At 36.1% G+C, this 19,381-nt stretch overlaps 1 protein-coding gene across 3 annotated transcripts in view; it reads left to right on the top strand.

Annotated features, from left to right (window-relative positions):
* Positions 1 to 19,381, top strand: part of HGF (hepatocyte growth factor) — a 57,543-nt gene that overhangs the window by 32,365 nt on the left and 5,797 nt on the right. For all 3 annotated transcript variants that reach the window (XM_027795421.2, XM_027795419.2, XM_027795422.2), the window contains exons 8-15: positions 7,022 to 7,196; positions 9,178 to 9,305; positions 10,846 to 10,948; positions 12,912 to 13,051; positions 15,147 to 15,185; positions 15,659 to 15,755; positions 18,476 to 18,550; positions 19,141 to 19,287. In XM_027795421.2, coding sequence (XP_027651222.1) covers positions 7,022 to 7,196; positions 9,178 to 9,305; positions 10,846 to 10,948; positions 12,912 to 13,051; positions 15,147 to 15,185; positions 15,659 to 15,755; positions 18,476 to 18,550; positions 19,141 to 19,287 — 904 coding nt within the window. The remainder of the gene's footprint in view (positions 1 to 7,021; positions 7,197 to 9,177; positions 9,306 to 10,845; positions 10,949 to 12,911; positions 13,052 to 15,146; positions 15,186 to 15,658; positions 15,756 to 18,475; positions 18,551 to 19,140; positions 19,288 to 19,381) is intronic.

Below are 19,381 nucleotides of genomic sequence, written 5' to 3'. Positions count from 1 at the left end.
TGGATGGGAGATCTGTAGACTACTGTAATGTCACCTTTGTCTACCCAAGTCACAATTAGACTCCTGAAGGAAAAGTAATCATCCAAATGAAGTTCAAAAAAACCAGTCCACAATGTAATGATTTTAATGTTGTGATGAGAGAGCCTTTTGTCTCATTTCTAGGTAAACATTGACTGAATTGACTACAAATTCTTTTTTTCATCTTCAGTTAGAAGGTATATTAAGAGCAGTGGAAATTTCAGATGCAAAACTGTATTTTCACTGCAGAAAACTGTAGATCTTTGGAAATTATTAAAGCAATCTATGTGAAGAAGAATACAAAAATAGTGATCTTGAAAGTGCTTAATCCGGCAGATATTTTCAAAGGATGTTTAGCATAGGTATGGTACTGCCCTCTACATAGGATGGATGTGATGCTTCTTAGTGCTTTCCTTTATAACCCAGAGAAGGAGTTTATTGCTGATAGTACTGTTGTATCACCAGCTTGGTGACCAGAATACCAACTCAAAATATCAAAGCCCTGTTTTCAGTTTTCTGTTTTTCTTGAGGCATGTAGAAAAAATGGTTTCCCCACCTCCTAGCAGGGATCCCAAAACACTGGGCCATTCTGGGTTTCAATGGCTGCTCCATTTTCTGAAGCTGTGGCTGTGTGCAATCTCACTAAAAAGAGAACATCATGAGTTATATGTCTTTATAGCTTTGTGGTTTGGATTCTCACACAGGTTTTTAATTCCTATGCTGAGGACTGTTTATATATTTTACAAGAAATACTAATTAGAAAAAATGCTTTGCAAATCCAAGTCCTTGGACTATATACAAAAACGTAGGTGTCCTCTCTTTGGGGGAGTGACCACAAGGCAGCATGCTGCTTGTGGCTTTTGCTACATGTCATGAGTGCTAGTATGCTCTATAGCCAAAATGCTGACAACAGCTCATATACAAAATTTTCGGTGAAAAAGTCAGTGGAAGGAAGCATTCAGAAAATAAATATGTTTTTAAGACTGAAGAGACAGGAGGGCATTGTAACTTTATTTCCAAGCACAGAAAGCAGCATAAAACATTGTGGCTTACAGCCAGGGCTGTGAGAAAGAGATGACAGGAGCAATTAGGGATTAGAGATGGCTCAAGCTGCAAAAATTGGATCTGGATTAAGACTTCAGGGACCTCAGGACTGGTTTGAAGTTGCTCACATATGTGTCTGTGGTTTTGGCTTGAGACAATTTTTAGTTAGAAGAGAGGATAAAAGGACAACTATAACAGCAAAAAAAGAAGTGTAGGATGAAATGAAGAAATGGAAGCAGTGACAGCAAGTATATAAAAAAAGAAAATTACTTACTTTGGCATGAATGAGGACATGGACTACAGAGAAGACAGGAGTTGAGAACTAATACTCTTTTTTTTTTTTTTTTTTTTTAAAAAAAAAAAAAAGAAAAAAAGAAAAAAGCTGCATTTCTGTGGATGAGCTATAGGGCTATGAGAGAACTGCTGAGGGCCAGAAATGAAGCGACATATGTCAATCATTTGAGAGCTGCAGAGCTATATGGAATTACTATGGTAGGGACAGTGTTTGGTTGCTGCCTACCTGATTTCCAGCCAACCCAGTTGATTTTACCATGGATTTAGCCCTTGCTGTCAGTACTCATAGGCTACAGGCAGCAGCGACTGCAGCCTGGAAAGCCCTGAGAGAGTTCAATAAGGATTTGGGTTTGATGGGAAAGAGCAAGTAATGAAATAGCAAAATTGAGAATCTAGGACTGTTGGGAAGTCAATATTAGATTACTCATTTGTTGGAAGCAGAGATTTCAACTGTCCATTTGAATGTGAAGTTCTGATTAAAGAGTTACTTGTTGAATCATAGTATGTAAACAAACACGTGCCACTCAGTTTAAGCTTAACATTTATGTAGGATAAAATTGTTTATAGAAAGGAGGCAGTGAAAACAGACTGATATTTAGTAGTTAATGAAAGTGTTACCTTACACCTCACTTCACATGGGGGTCCAGCAGTCACTGGATATGTAAGGGCCTAATATGCGTTTCCTCAAAAAGGAATCTTTCATAGATCCCTTTCATCATTTCTGTGATAGTTTTGAAAGTAAGATTTAAGAACGCTGAACCTGAAGAGATCCAGATTCTTGTAAATGGTTTTAAACTTAAATTTGTTCAGATTTAAAGTCTAGTTGTGGATACTGGAATAACCTGGAAAGATCTCCCTGTGCTCAAGGACAGATGGACTTGATTGTGCAGGTTTTAGGTGACAGTGAGTTCCTCAGTTCTGTGATTCTTGAGCTTGGGTCTAATTTATTTCTTCACTTTCTCATATATTTTTATGGACACGCAACCACACCCCCTGAAACACTAGAAATTAATGAGATTTTTTTCCCTCCATGTGTCATGTACTGTGAGACAGTACGTTGAAGGAAACATGGAAAGAAAAGAACTGCCACTATCATACTGCCCAGAACTGTAGATGGTATTGCTTGAGGTAGGGACGTCTGGAGACAGTGTAACTGAGAATAAGCAGCTTCTCCCCGTAACATCTTTCAAGTTTCTTACTGATATTTGCAGAATTACGTGGATCATGTTTAATGAGGACTTTGCTGTGTTTAGAACACTTTCTTTACATAGTTAGGCATGTTTAAAAGCTACTTTAAAAAATATTTTATTACAAATCAGGGCACATTTTCTTTTTTCTTTTTTTTTTTTTTTTTTTTGACTGACACTCCATGAAAGACATTGCAACAATGTAAGCAAAAGTGGGAATTTTCCTGATGAGGTAATTTAGGACTCTGCTTCTTTTCCAACTATGTCTTTTTCCAAAAATACATAGAATTACTATGAAGGAACAGAATACTTCAGCAAATACCTACCTTCTTTTATGTCAGTAAGAGTTCCACCATTGACCTAAAATTTGTGCAGGATTTTCTTCTGGGTTGTTTGGTTTAAAAACTTCACTTTTAGAATACTAAAGTTAGTACTCTAACTGATTACTTCAGCTGTTGAATGTCTCAGGGCCCCTGCTGATTCCTTCATGCTGGCATTACTGTGAGAACCAGAACAGAGAAGACTATCTGTGGCTTTACAGATGAAGTTCTGGATAGTGTTTCATCCCTGTACTTAAGCATCTATGAATACGTGAGCTGGCCCTTATTAATAAGTTTAAATATTTAAAGTATCAAAATAAGGAGGGGTTTATGGAAAAGATGGAAACTTTGCATTATTGCACTTCGGTTGGGGATTTCAGAGTGAGCATGTGAAGGTGGAGATACTACTAACAGGAAATCCTTAAGTAGCTGTCTGAATTTCATGGTTAATTTTTCATCCAGAATAATAATAATAAAATAATAAAAATTGCAACAAAATTCAAAAGTAACAAAATGCTGCTAAAAAATTAGCAAATTCTTCTGTTCACATTAACTTCATACAGTAATAATGAGCAACATTTAATTAATAATTAATATTCTTTATCTCAGTTCAGAGCTATAAAATCTGAACTGGAACAACAACAAAAAGGGTACTTCTAGGATGGAATTAAAGTACTCGCCTGCATAGTGAGTATTGCTTATTGAATTTAGATTAATCTTCTAACTTAATTCGTAAAGTCTTTCTCACTGGATGAAGCCTTTGGAGTTGCAGGTTTTAATTTATATTTGAGAGGAATTGCTAGGATAAGGATGGGAATTCAGCCTTACTGATTGTTAGCTTGATCTTGTTTGCACCTTATAAGAGAACTGATGAGTCTTGTCTCAGGGCTCTTTCACCAGTGCTCTGCACATCCGATGTTCATACTCAGAGTTATTAAACTTTAGATAATTGACTATGTGGGTGACAAGAGCAATTAGCCTAAAGAAAAAAACACTGAATGGAGATGACTATATAAGTTGTAAGCTTGAACAACCTGGGTACTTCTTAAAGTTTGGCAACAGCCTTAGAGTCTGCAGAGCACCTCTGTAATGCCTGGTGAGACGGGTACTGCTCCTCAGGCTCTTGCATGTCCCTGTGCGCACCCAGTTCACCTTTCATTAACATAAACAGGGAGACTGTTCCCATCATGCCTGTCTGTGTAAATCACCGACTGAATGAAGGATTTCTTGAGCCTCTTGATAATTTTTGGGCTTTCTGTGAGGCTGAAGAGCCAGAATAAGAAATGTTGTTTCTGAAGTACAAGCCCTCAGAATTTCAGAAATAAATTTCAGAATTAAGTTTAAAAACTATTTTGGAGTCTTGTTTTTTGTGTTTGAAAAGTAGACATTAGTAGGAAATGCAGGTGATAGCAAGAAGAGTTTGAGCAGGGTTCTGTGGGCTTCTGGAATGATAGAATTGCTTTATTAAATCAAATAAAAACATTTGAATGATCCTCTTCATCACTAGGATTCTTACTGAGACCTGCCACAAAGTAGTAGTAGCAGATAATCCATCATACATTGCACATTTTGAAATCATTTCTCTCTTAGCTGTTATAATATAAGCCGTTCCAGTAGTGGCTTGGCTGTGCAAATATTCATGACAATGTGAAAGTTCAGTCTGTCAGGTTCCTTTAAATAGAATATTTTGATACTGACAAATTGTTGTAAAATCTGATCTACAGATAGAGGTCACTGTCTAGACACATAGTGTAAAGTTTAGTGATGAGCTGTGTGTCTATGGGTGTATAAGAAGGAATGCTCTACAAAATGACTTTATGGCCTTGCTTCAATCAATCAATGCATTAGTTATTTCATTTCAGGAATGTGATACATAATACACATGATTTACATCCTGATTACATTTTCCCTAGTATGACTGAGCACAGAGTAGATGTGCTGTACAGTTCATTACAGTTGAAACAATAACTTCTTGTGTATAGTCTTTGTAATGGCTTGTATTCACTTGAATTTTTATGCATTATTACTATTGTTTAAGAAGACTTTTTGCTAGAGTTATATAGTTGTGATTTATTGATTTACTTAGGAAATATTATGCAGCCAAGATGGCATATGTATGCTGAAATTTGTCATGACAGGTAGCTGTTCTTTTTTTCCAAATTATAGACCACATCTCTTTCATGTTTAATAAAAGCATTGCATTTATTTTTTAAAAACACTAATATGTATTTGAATGTGACACATCAATATTCAGTCCTAATAGCTCCAGCTTAGGAGCTGTTTTAGAATGTAATTCCAATTTGTTTTCATATAATAGTTATGATGGAAAACTGAAATATGCAGCTATGTATTTTTATTAGAGGTATGAATTTGTCCTTTTGTTGTCCAATTTATTTTAAAAGTGAGCAATAATGATTAAAAATATAGTTACTAGTTTGCAAGCCCGCTTGATGAATCCACTAGAAAGGGTGTATTTGTCAGCCTGAAGAAGCCTGTTCATGATATTTGCATTGTCATGTCCTTTTGGCGCTGGAATGAGCTTGGAACTCACAATCCCATTGGAACAGGACAACCTTTGCAGACAAAGTACCTTGGGAAGGAAGGACAGGAAATTAATTTGACTGTGAATCTCTGATGTAAGAACATCAACCAGATGAAGAGAGAAAGGGAATTTTGCTCTAGCATGGAGAAATCATAAAATCAGAGAATCATAGAATCTTGTAGGTTGGAAAAGACCTTTAAGATCATCAAGTCCAACCATTAACCGAGGACTGCCAAAGCAATCACTAAACTGTGTTCCTAAGCACCACATCTACACATTTTTTAAGTACTTCAAGGGATGGTGATTCCACCACCTCTCTGGGCAGTCTGTTCTAATGCTTGAATGTATAATTCAGCTGTACAACTTGATGTTATCATCTGACAGGCAAGTGATCTGTAATGTAGAAGATTAGACAGCAAATCATCCAAACCCATCTGTTATGACATTTGGTTTCCTTAAGATCCATATTCTCTGCAAGTTCATAGAACTGGCTTAAGTTACCAGGGATGAACTGTATTATGAGTAACACACAAATACTGTTCTAATCACTGGACAATTTGAGGAATACTAATTTAGAAACTTTATTGACATACTTATTGCTAGCAATTAATACTTTTAAGGCAATTAATAAAATTAGTGTTGTGAGCAATAGCAATTACAATCAGATGGGCAGTTACTTACAAAAATATTACCTTGGGAGTTTTTGGGGACATTGTAGAAGTGTTGTTCTTACTGCAGTGTCTTTAGTTTTGTACTACTTTGTATATATCTGATGCAATATCTGTGCCATTAATTTGCAATTATGAAAATTGCCTAAGAAATACAAAAAGACTTTCAAGTTATGTGACTGAGTCATTTAAAAAACCACTGTTTTTCTGAATTTAGTTCAAGACGGCCCACACCAGGGTGAATGCAGAGTATATCAACATCTGTAAAAGATCTTGAGTCTGATGAATTTGTTAGTCTTTAAAACATTTGTTTCTCTGTAGAGAATACTGATCTTTGATTTCCAAAAGCTGGCTTGGTTTTTTCACCCCTCTAACTATATGAGGCATAAAAAGAGAAACTTCAAGGAGGATTTAGCACATTATAATAGGATTTATCTTCCCCCCCCCCCCCCTTTTTTTTTTTTTTTTTTTTTTTTTTTATCTGCATCTTTTTTCCTGTGAAAATATTCTGGGAATTCTTTGGAGAAAACCAATAGTATTTTAATCCTGCAAACATGTATGAACATGTTTACCAGTGTGCACATGGGTGGTCACTCAGTTTTGTTAAGCTAAGCAAATGAGAAAATATTTGCTGAACTGGAAAAAGTAACCAAGAGTGTCTCCTGACCTCCGATGGTATAGCATAGGCCAGGTGTCTCACTAAACAAAAGCTCTTAAATGTTGCAGATTCTTTGTCTGCAGGTGGATAAACTAGCATGAGGTCTAACACCTCTTTTGATTTCATGGATGTAAATGTGAAGAGGAGAAAAGTATTCTGTAAAAGACATCAGATTGGCAATTTCACCAAAGAACTCCACGATTTGAACTGCAATATAGAGTTCGAACCTGAAATCCTATCCAGGCTCAGTCTTAAGAAAATGAAACAGCACTTTTTCTCTGGGTCTGCAGATGAAAGTGTCATGAACAGCACGGAGGTGGCAGCTGAGATGACAACATGCATTCAAGGACAGGGTGAGGGGTACCGTGGCACGGTCAACACCATATGGAGTGGAATCCAGTGCCAGAGGTGGGACTCCCAGTTTCCTCACCAGCACAACATTACTCCAGAGAACTTCAAGTGCAAGTGAGTAGAGACATGCAGATATCACTGCAGTGGGAAAAGAGCTTAGTTTTCAAATGTTTAGAAATTCATGCTGCCTAAGTAGACTGTAGGATTCCAGTTCCTGCTCTGCAACCTGGTACCTTCGTCCTACTTGCTGATGCTGGAGACCATTTGAACATGGGAAAACCAGTTCTTCAGATCTTAAAGCATTAGTTCTAGATGAACCTGTGTGAAACTGTAGGGTTTTTTATGAACTTTTTCTTCAAGCATGTATTCACCATTTTAAACAATTGTGAAGTGTATGGATGTTTTCCAGACTGGGACCTGAATCCCAATAGTGCTGGTACATTACTATTGTTTTTCTTTCATGAAGGTAAGTACTTGTTTGCAGTTGGGTTACTGACGTTAATTTAATATGTCCTAAATGTTACCTAAGCGTAATCTCCTTGACAATACCTGACATTTTTAATATTTGACAACACTTCTTTTATTTTCCATCTTTTTAATCCTTTTTCTATCTCATTAATAAATGTGCTTGCATGACTAGGACTGCTTTTACTTGTCATCTAACCCTTCTGTACAGTTCAAAAACTCTCAGGATGTCAATAATGTACTTACTTTAGGCAGTTACCTTAGCCACAGTCTTTCAGTTCTTTTTTTCACTAAGCATAGAGGAATCCTGGCTGACCAGCATGGGCCCAAAGCCCATTTTGTACTAAATGTCTTTATTGATGGCTAAATAGCAGTCTGGACTTGTGCTGGAATTTAATAGTATGGTTCTTTCAAGGCAAATAAAATATTCTTGTCTCAGTTCAGATTATCTCTCTTAACAACAGCTTGTGTGAGCAAAATGGTTAAGTTTGTTGTCTTAATCCCTTCACTACTCTTCAGTTTATTGATTAAATACTGTGCACTGTAACAAATCTACTGAAAATGTAACAATCACCATTGTAATGGAAAATATGAGTGATCCTGAGCCTCCTCTGTCAATCTCAGGACCACCTTGAATTTACCTGGAAGTTATTGCTTGAGCCTGATCCTACAGTTTTTTCTCAGACAAACTGTCACTTAAACTAATTTGTACTGTACCTACATAATATTGCTGCAGGATTAGGCCCTCATGCAGTATTAACAATGTTCCTAGCAGTGTAGAGGGTCTAAGAATATTAGGATGGCTGGTTACACTGATGCTTGAGAGCATAGTGGCTATTCAGGCCAATAGCTTGAGTAAAATCAACAGAACTGCTGGTACTACTGATCAAAACTCACATAACTTAGAATTACAGTATTAGGCCCATTTCTTCATTAGTCTGTTATCAGTAAGTGCTGCAGATGGAAAAATACAGTGAAATATGGAGATGCACAGAACATGGCAACAGCTGCCAGGAGATGGGAAAATAAAACTTAGGTTTTAAGAGGTTTGACTATTTCATGCAAGCTGCAAGAGACATTTAAAGATGTTCCCTTGTGACTAACTTTTACTTTAAAGGTAACAGCTGTATAGAATTTCAACACACATTTTTTGTATTCCAAGGTTCAGTTTCTTAAATGAATTGCGGACGGTCTACAGAACTGTTTCTCTAAACTCAGCAGAACCATTCAAAGTACAGGGAATTTTAAACACTTCAGTAATCTTTGTGTTTAAAAGCACTTGTAATGGATTGCAGGTGTATCCAATGTGAGCTTGCATGCAAATTTTGATGGAGAATCCTGAATAAAAATAAGCTACATTGAAAATATTGTTAATCTTCAAATGATGTCTTGTATCCAGTTAAACATTCGTCCACTGAAAATTAATTCCCATAACCATATTTTTGTACAATTGCTATCTTTTTCTGGATGCTGTGTTCTTACTGGCTCTTAATCTCCTTGCACTTGACACTGATCAGTAACATACAGACCTTAAGGAGCCTATATTATTGCTAATTCATAATAAAAAGCAATAGAATGCATCAATGGTTTTAGGTTATCCCTGTGTGAGCTAACATATTTATTTTTATAGGGATTTGAGGGAGAACTACTGCCGAAATCCAGATGGATCTGAATCACCCTGGTGTTTTACCACTGACCCAAACATCCGTATTGGTTATTGCTCCCAGATTCCTAAGTGTGATGTATCAAATGAACAAGGTAACAGAGGGAAAGGCAATAACATGATTATAAGTGAATGCTGCACTGTTCCAAATGGCAGATAGGCAGGCTTAAAAACTGAAGAAGTTGGACTCAGTACATCTGTATTACACCTGTGTAGTTCCACTTTGGCTTTATTTGCATACTTGGGATTCATCATGGTGTAAATGAGATTCATTTCTCAGTTCATATTTCGATTCCAGCAGGGAAAGCTGAAGCAAAGATTTGCTATTGGATCTGATTTTTAGACAAGGTGAATCTGTGTGCCATTTTATATTAGCTGGAGATCTGCTCCACTGTTTTACCTTTCTTAGTTTGAAAGGCATTTTTCCAGAGCTGAGATTATTTCCTTGGTTCACAGTCCTTTTATAATTACATATGAGGCCACCAAAAGTGATTTGAGATTAGTTCCTTGGTTCACAGTCCTTTTAAAATTACATATGAGGCCACCAAAAGTGATTTTTTATTTTTTTTTCCCCATATACCCCCTTGTCTAAAAGGAGTTGAGCTGAAAAAAACCCCACATGGGACTTCCCATATAGCCTCTTATCTTCTAGCTGTCACCTCTGCCTGTAAAGTCCACTCTGAGTCTTCAAGCAAACATTGTTCTTCCTATGAGCTCTTCACATTACTCTAAGGAGATTGCATACTGAGAACTGATGCCAATCATAGCATCAACTGAGGCTAAGATCTCAGACCTACGACCCTAATCAGGTTACATGAAGATCTCCATCTTTAAATTTCAGCCATATTTTCTCTTAAATTCAAGAGTTGCACTTGAAAGAGTTATGTCAGAGAAAGGATTAAACTTTGACTTTCATTCTATTTTTTTGGTAAAACAGGAATTATCAAAAAGTAAAAATACTGATTAGTATGAAATAAAATGCTTTATACAAAAAGTTTTTATAGTAGCGATCATTTTAAAGTATCCTCTTGAAAAATCTCATAAAGGCTTGTGACAAAAGCTGATGAATAAAACATGACTTCTACTGGAGTAAACAGGCACATTTTTGAATTACATTAAAATTAAAGTCATGTTGATTTTTTGATTTTGCCAAAGTAGAACTTAAGTGTAGAACTATATACTGTTGCCAGTATCCAGAATCTATACAAAGGTAAGTTGTTTCAAACAGGCTAAGAGTGCCTAGTTTTTGAGGAGGGAGGAACAAAGGGGTATTTTTACTTTGTTTTGTATAAACCAGCTCCTGAAAACTTCTAGAACATTCTGTGTGGCCCTTCCAAATTATCCATGAATTAACTATTTATGAAAGGAATTTTCCCAGTTTATCTAAGTAAGACAAAATTTAAAATGCTACTGTGTTGAGAATGAAGGCCTCAGGCAGGAGATATGTATCTAAATTTGGAAACTTTTACCCATTTCCTTTCTTATTTATACAGTTGTCTGATTTATATGGTATAGTGTTTGCTAAATATAATACTTGTCTTTAATGATTTTGATTACTGATGGAAAGGAAGAGTTTTCTTTTCAGTGTTGCACAATCACCCTCTACTTCTTTTTGTCTCAACATTCTTTATTCAGATTGTTATCGTGGCAATGGCAAGAGTTACATGGGGAATCTATCCAAGACAAGATTTGGGCTAACTTGCTCCACATGGGACAAGAATATTGAAGACTTACGTAGGTGTGTACATATGAAACAGAAAGAGATGGTTCAGCGAGTCCTGAATAAATACTGCCTCCAGATGGCATCTCTTTTTCTTTTCCAGTGATTCTAAAATAGCCCCTTATGCCCTGGAGCTTTTAGTATCTTCTATTTTTTTTTTCTTTTTTTTCTCTTAGTGTTTAAATATATTACACAACATGTCTTTGTCAGGCTAACCACTAATTGCAGTCTTTGGGATGTTTTTTAGTGTTTAGTTTACTGGCCGGGTTTACCCCATCTTTGTCCTTGAAGTTTTGTTCTATGAGAGGATAATAGGAATCAAGTAGGATATGGGTGTCTCATCAATATGATCTCACAGCTCATGCTGATTCAAGCAGGAGGGTGGACTTGAAATCACCTAAGGTCAGGTTTCAAGTCTGATATTGAACCTTGAGTCTACAATCTAATGACACTGACATTAAATGCCATTAAAACAACTTGGAATTTCTGTTGTCTGTCATTACTTTGGCTTCATATTCAAGTGGTGGAAACGGCAAGTCACATTATTTTTTAAAGTAAAATCAGCAGCATATACAAAAAAAAATTGTGAGATTCCAAGACTTTTCCAGTCACACCTGGATCCTCAGTGTTGCCTCTGCTGGTTCAGAACAGTAGATCAATAAATCTCAGGAGTGAGAAGAACAATGACTTCCAGGTACTGCACATAGAGATTCATCAAAAATTTTAACAGGTATGAAATATTACACATTAGTGGTGCAGATGGAAACAGTTTTCCCTTTGTTTTCCTTTAGTTTCTGAAGTTGATGTGACTATGTCTATATTACTTTTAGTACTTGTTGAGTTAGTGCTCGTGATCACCACAGTCATAGTGCCCAACATACCAGCCATTGCCCTCTGAATTTTGCTGTCCCTGATTCCTGTTGCTGACTTGATGGTCAGTCAGGTGAAGGTGTGTAAGTCGGTAAGTCAGCCTTGGGAAAGCTGTGTTGCGAAAGACTTCAGCAGCACTGTCTGAACTCACCAACTGGACTATACGTTTTTCCCCACACAGGGTCGGAGGCAGCATATATGTTCCAGTGTGCTGTCCACGTGAGGGAGGCAGAAGTTTAAGATAATGACTTTTGAGCACTCCAATAAGTCTTCAGATCGCCACAGATGAGACAGTTTAAACCTATTGGATGCTTGATGAAATTGCATTCTTATAATCAGCATAGACCAGCCTTCCTTCTCTTACTCCCACAAATCTTCCATCTGGGAACTTCTTTGGGAAGCTATCCGTCTCACTCTAGCAGTTACTTTGGTTATGGGTGTGCTAGAAGCAGCACGCATGGTTGGTTATGAACTAAAAGAGCAGTGCAGCTGTAATTTAGGAAGCCTGTGTGCTTCTGTCTGACAAGCCAGAAATAAACAACTTTCCCTGCTTCAGATATGCACCCCAAAATTTCACCTTTCCTTGTGTAGGTTTGCAACTTAGTTGACCTATCGCTGCAGTTTATCTGAGCCATTCATCCTTCTCTCTGCCTGCTGCTCAGCTTTGTTAACTTTCTTGTGTTTGTCTTTGCTGAAGATTCAGCTTTCTTTGCAGATTCAGTGCTCCCTTGTGCTGTTAATCTGCTGGGAGCAGGTACCTAGGCTCCCAGCGAGGCCTGCAGATTTACTGAGGGCAGCACAGACATTCTTCTAATCAGTGTAATGATCCCGCCTGAGGGTATCCAGGGATTTTAGCTCCAGTGGGAGATCTAGAAACCTCCCAGATGTCCAGTGGACACAGTGCTTAAAATACTAACTGGAGGAAAGTTGGACCCAGATCCAGCAAATATTTGGGTCTCATCTTCTCTTTGATTTCAACCAGCCCTAAACCCTGACCTGTAGGCTTCTCAATCAACTAATACTACAATATGGAGCAATGCAACATTTAACCTTTGAAAATTTAGGCTATAGTATAAAGCTTTTCAGCACTTTGAATTTTTTTTCCCTGTAGGCATATACAAATATTCAGAGAACCAGATGTTAGTAAACTGAAGAAAAACTATTGCCGCAATCCAGATGATGATTTTCATGGTCCCTGGTGTTACACAGATGATCCTCTCGTTCCCTGGGATTACTGTCCTATTTCTCGATGTGAGTACTTGGTATGCCTCAGGCGTTGTCAACTGTGCAGTCCCAGTGAAGCCATGGTGTCAGATGTGTATGCACACCTTTCTGTTGTCACTTGTGGCAGCAGAAAATGTATAATTCTATCAAGAATCAATTGTGCGTGATTGAGAAGGAATGGACTGAAGGTGCTTGTGCAATATATGAACAAGGGGTCCTTTTTCCTTGACCAGCTTGGAGATTTCAAGGCTTATTTATGCAGCAGGAGCATAACAGGGCTATAATAGATAAGCAAACATTTTCCATCAGATCTAGCAATTGAAAGAGGGCTGGACAGAGACAAAGAATTTTCTAGTGGTCAGAGTGCTGTCTGTGGCCTCAAGAAACACAGGGACAGGTATCTTCTGTACTAAAAGCTTCATAGTCTCTTTGTGTGATCTGTGTTTGTAAAGTTGGGGTAACGCACTATTTATATGTTGAAGTGTATACGTGCTATATAGATTAGATTCAGCTCTCTGATGTTTATGGGATGATTTAACTCCTGGCAATAATTAGAAACATCACATCTCCAAAGTTGCATGTTAAAATCTAAATAGCTTAAATAAACAGAATTAAAAATCCTAGGGAATTCAGTAATAAACCATCATTCAGTGGAAAAAAATAGATTTATGCCGAAAAATGTGCAATTCACATTTATGTTCAAATTTTTTCTCTTCAATTCTTATTTCTAAATTGCTGTGCTGAATACACTGGGAGAACATTTAAATGGTAAATCAACCTTTTGAACATATGTCTGTGATCTCTAGAGGTTAGGGATAATGTTACATTCATTCTTAGCAGCAATCTGCTGCATTTTCTCACAGTCTGAACTGTAGTACCTCTAAGAGGTGATATTTGAAGTCTCAGGTGATATTTTGGCATCTATGTGAAGAGTAAACAAACTGTGCAAAAGGTTAGTTGTGTCAGTGTAGATAAAGACCGACGGCTGAAGAAACATAAGTTTTATTCACTCACTCTGAGTTTAACTGGATCTATGAATTCCTAAGGAAATATTTGTAGGGTATATGGCAATGGTCAGTGTTATGATTTCTGAAATCAAACTCCAGAGCTGGAATATGTCTGTTTTACAATTGTAATTTGAATGGACTAGTATTAAACTACTAGCATCTCACTCAGGTACTGATAGCCAGCTCAACCGGTACAGAAAAAATGCTGGCAGTTCCCAAGTGTACTTACCTCCTGCCTTTAACTGGTCTCCTCAAACTGCAATGCTTATATGAATCTATCTCTGTGTGCATATGTATATATATATATACATGCACACACACATGCATAAGTACAAATACACATAATGTATATGTGTATACATACACATGGAAATTTAACTGTGCATATAACTGTATATCTTTTTATATGTGTATATTTGTTTATTGCTTGATGATGGAAATCTACTTGGATGAGATTTTTTAAATTTTGCCTGTGCAAATTCTCAGTAGCTATACCTGTACATCCAGTTCATAATGCTGGGTCACTCTGCAGACCTCACTAATGGCAAAAATGTAGAACCAAGTTTAAGCAACTTTGTTGTAACTGTATTTTGAGTTGGACTAGAGGGAAGAACCAAACCAAATTTTGGGGGACAGGTTTTGATAAGTATAATTTTTTGCTGACAGCAATACAAAAGGACTTTTGAAGATTCAAAAATTTTAGGGAAATAAGAAATTTTCATTAAATCTGACTTGGATTTAATCACAACTTCTACATTTCCTGAAAGCTTATAGAAAAGTCACAACTTAATTTTTCAGCATTTGCTTATTTGAACATTTAAATTGAACATGATAGATAGCCTAATGTATTCAGGATTGAGACAAGGAAAAAAAAAATGCTTGAAACTACTGTTGCAAAATGTTTAATTCTTACTTCATTCTATTGGAATGAGATTCTGCCTTCTTGTTAATCCTTACCGAACTGTGCTTCTGCAGACTGTTAAAGAAATCATTGAAGTTTAAAACTTTAAGAACTATTAAAATTAACAATATGCCATTTGCTGTTTATCTTTACTCCATTCAATTTTTAGATGCATTTTAATTTTGTATTATGGCTATTTCATGTGTCTGCCTAGGTGAAGGTGATACAACTCCTACTACAACCAGCTTGGATGGTAAGTAATTTTGCAGATGTACTCTGCAGTGCATGTATTCTATCTTTTCAGACTACCCATTTCTTTCCAACTGAGAAACAAAAGAAAGATTAGTTAAAGATACAAAAAAAATATACAGCTTGGGAAAAAATATTTTTACAATAGGAAAATGTAGAATAGCTTTACTATACTCTTTTTATCTATTCTCACTGTCTTGTCTGCCAGTGGTGAATTATAATGATTTTCAATGTATATTATAGCTATGTAAATCTCTGAAAAATCTATTTAAATATATATATTTTATATTCTCTCTGAATATTTATATAGACTCATCCGGGTTCACTGAAGTAGTTTTGATGCTCTAGAAATATATTTCATTAGTGCAGGAAAGTTAATCTGTAATAAATTTTGACCTTCTTGTGGTCCTTATGTGCAACTGTACAGGTTTCCTACCGCTGTTTTTAGTAAAATGTGATCTCTGGACCTGCTTTCAGATACTGTCATTCCTTGTGCCTCAACAAAACATTTGAGAGTTGTAAATGGAATCCCAACACAAACTAACGAAGGATGGGTGGTTAGTTTGACATACAGGTAAATATCAGTTTGATTAGAAAGAAAAAACATCTATTAGGATACTTGTTTTGCAACTGTAGAAAATATTGACCATAATGAGAATACTTCTAAATTGCAGTTAAATTATGTGAAAGCAGAACACCGGCATTCCTGTAACATCAGGCAATTTCATAGAATTCACTCCATCAGTTAAATATATTTCATTATCAAAAACTTATGGGCTTGTAAAGCATTCATAGAATTCTGCACTTTTGATTAGCTACTGCAGACCTTTTCATAAGATTGGCTTAGCATCCAGCATTCAACTGTTTATTTTAGAGACTGTTACCAAAAAAAAAAAAAAAAAAGTTTCATATCAATATTTTCACTTTAACAGCAGTGCATTTAGTTGTGAAGTGTTGGCTTCAGAATTTATACCCATGTCAAATTTAGCTGTCTTGTTATATCATTGCATGCAATTAAAATTTATTCTGTATTAAAAAACTAAGCAGGATCTATAAGGAAATCTTTTTCATTCTGTAAAACAAGACCCTAACATATACAGCTGGAAATGTGTATTACGTTATGGTAGATCTTACTTTGCTACTGTGTAAAAGCCAGAACACGGAATTACTGTTTCCTGCATTCATTACTCTGGTTCATAACTCATCAGCTGGAAGTGTGAATCATTAATGTATAACAGGAGATACATCGCTTGCGTCTTCTATCATGGAAAAAACCCCAAACCCACGTCTTTTTTGTCTGCTGGTACAGACTGAAGTACAGCTCATTTCCATTAGCTTACAATTTGTCATTTCTTCTTAAACCATGTTGCAAAATAGGTTTTAAATGAAAAAATGGAGTAAAGGAAAAGGTAAACCCCCTATTTCCTACATTGCTTTATTGTTAGAGAAATTTGAGAGGCCCTTCCCATCTCTGGTAATCTTTGCATTTCATAAGATCTGATCCAATCAGAACTAGACCTTTCTGGAAGTGTAGTAGATAGTCCAGAAAGACATTTCTAGAGGCACATCACTCTGTTCCTAGACTAAACGACCAGAGACATGGGCTGAATCACTCTCTGGAAAAGTTGATCTTTGCACTGTTTTTAAAGCAGCCGTGATATTTGAGGAACTTTTAGACAGGTAAGGTGCATCCAGTCTGGGTGCCTAAAAAGTTAAATAGCTAATGTTAAGGTAGTTGAACCTTTATTTTGTGCTGTGCAACAAAATTCCATTAAGTAGATGAGTGCTTAAATAAGTTCAGATTCTTTTACAAAAACGGGATTCCTGGAATACTCCAGCCGCAAAATATATTTTTAAACATTCCATGTGGGCATAAAAATGTAGTTTTGTTTGTTGTTGTTACCAAGGAAGCAAACAGAATGTTGTCTGAAAAAAGTATCTTTATAACTTCAGGACTTTCTACGAAAAACTAACTGTACACCTCAAAATGAAATTGCCATGTCTGAATGGTAAAGGCTGAGTGATACTTAGAAACTTGTCCTCATATTTGGCAACCAAGGCCCACCTCTAAATTTTAAATTAATCAATGACATATTTTCTTACATATCTGATCCAGATTCTGTTATCAGGTATATTTAAACATATTTGGATGAATTTCATCTATTTCATGGAATCAGCTCTGGATTTGTCCCACATTTAAGTAAGAAGCTTAATCTTCCTATGTGTACTAGCCAATCTTCTAAAGCAGATGATGCAATCTTGTAAATTCCTTTTGATAAATAGTGATGTAAACATAACATAGAAGAACACATTTGTACTCCTGATTGTGACATTTTTATAATAAAACTGGGCACAATCTATATTTTAAGAAGAACCCAGCCTTTTGGCTCAGATGTTTTGTTCCTCAATCAAAATACAATTAAAAAAAAAAAAAAAAAAAAAAAAAAAGAGGCAAGCATCTGTGTTATTCTGCTGTCTTTGAACTCCATATAGAGTCTGGGCTCCTTCCAGCAGTTCTTTGCAAAGCTTTCAACATTTGTGTGATTTGAATTTATAAATTGTGAGATTTTAAGCTTTTCCCAAATTGCTGACAATTCTGATTCACTTTCCAAAGAGCTGCAGAAAATAAATGTGATTTTGGAGGCACAAAGAAGGAAACTAATTAATCTGCATTCCACAGACATCTTTATTTTTGAAAGAACTGTCATGCTTAATTGCTTTAATTTTACTTGATATATTATGCTTCAGGTTTTCTATAATCACATGTAGGATGTCATACATTGCAGATTGTTTCCAACTGAAGTATGTGGGGATAGAAATCTCATAAGGTTTGTAATCAAATAGGAACTCTCCACCTTGAGGTCAATGCTCTGACTAATACCTACATGAATAATGACCAAATGTTGTTTACATCTGGTGTCAGTTTGGGGACTTGCTTGAATGTTCCTATTACAAAGAATTAGCTTGCCTTTTTTTTTTTTTTTTTTTAATTAGGCGTCTTGTTACAAATTCAGCTTTGCAACCACTAAATGAACAGAATAACTGAATTTCTCTTTCCTCCTAGTTTTTGTACATTGGAGTAAATCTCTGCAAACTTGTGTTACTATAAGCGTTGAAACTGTAGAGCAAAGGGACAGAGACATGTTTTCACAGGCTGTCAGTCAGCCACTTTTCACTAGCAAAAATACATGGGGAGCGAAAGTACTCTTTAAACTTTTTGACTACATAAAGACTAATACTATTATATTTTTTTTAAATGTTTTTTCCTTATTTTTCTTTCCCCCCCCTACCCAGGAATAAGCATATCTGTGGAGGTACTTTGATAAAGGAAGAATGGGTTCTAACAGCGAGGCAGTGTTTCCCTTCTCGGTACAGTAGCCTGTAGTTTTGCAATATTGAAATACATCTATTTTCAGGAACTTATCAACACAATAATTCTTCAACTTAAATGTAGCAGTTTTCCCTCCTGTTTGGCTTTAACATTGTTTTTCTGATATAAAAGTCCTGTGGGACCTTGATATTTTCTGTTAGCATTGTTGTCAATCTCAAAGTCCTCTGGCTATTTTTACATAGAAGTATATTTTCCAAGTGTGATGGTTAGACAACTGACTCTTTATAAAAATAATCGCATGCTTCTGCTTAACTGGACAGAATAAAATAGAAAACTTGGACAACTCTCAAAAAGTTCAAAGGTTCATACTGTTTAAGGATTTAATTGTTTGTATACTATTAGGAAAAAAAATAGATTTTAGTAACAGTTAAAGATAAAATTGTGTAGTGGCTTCGGACCAAAAACTTACAACTGAGCATGTTGATTTTGGAATAGCAGTTGGCAGCATAATCCCATTTCTGGTGAAGAGTATTAGTTAAGATCTTCTAGCATATTCATATTAAGCAGAGGTTTTTGAGTTATTTTATTATACACTCAGTAAAATCCTAACCAACTTTGCCTCATTTAGGTACAAAGATTTGAAAGACTACAAAGCCTGGCTTGGAGTCCACAATATCAAAGGAAAGGGAGAGGAAAAGCACAGACAAATTCTGAATATCTCCCAGTTGGTATATGGCCCCACAGGGTCAGATTTGGTCTTACTGAAACTTAGCAGGTTAGTAGATATTATGAATTTCAGAACTTTCAAGTGACGAATGAGACTCTTCCTGAGTAAGTTTTGCAAATTGAGTTCTCTACTATGTCTGATA

The sequence above is a fragment of the Falco peregrinus genome, chromosome 6 (genome assembly GCF_023634155.1).
Source record: "Falco peregrinus isolate bFalPer1 chromosome 6, bFalPer1.pri, whole genome shotgun sequence".
Lineage (NCBI taxonomy): Eukaryota > Metazoa > Chordata > Aves > Falconiformes > Falconidae > Falco > Falco peregrinus.
This window is presented reverse-complemented; position numbering and strand designations above follow the sequence as displayed.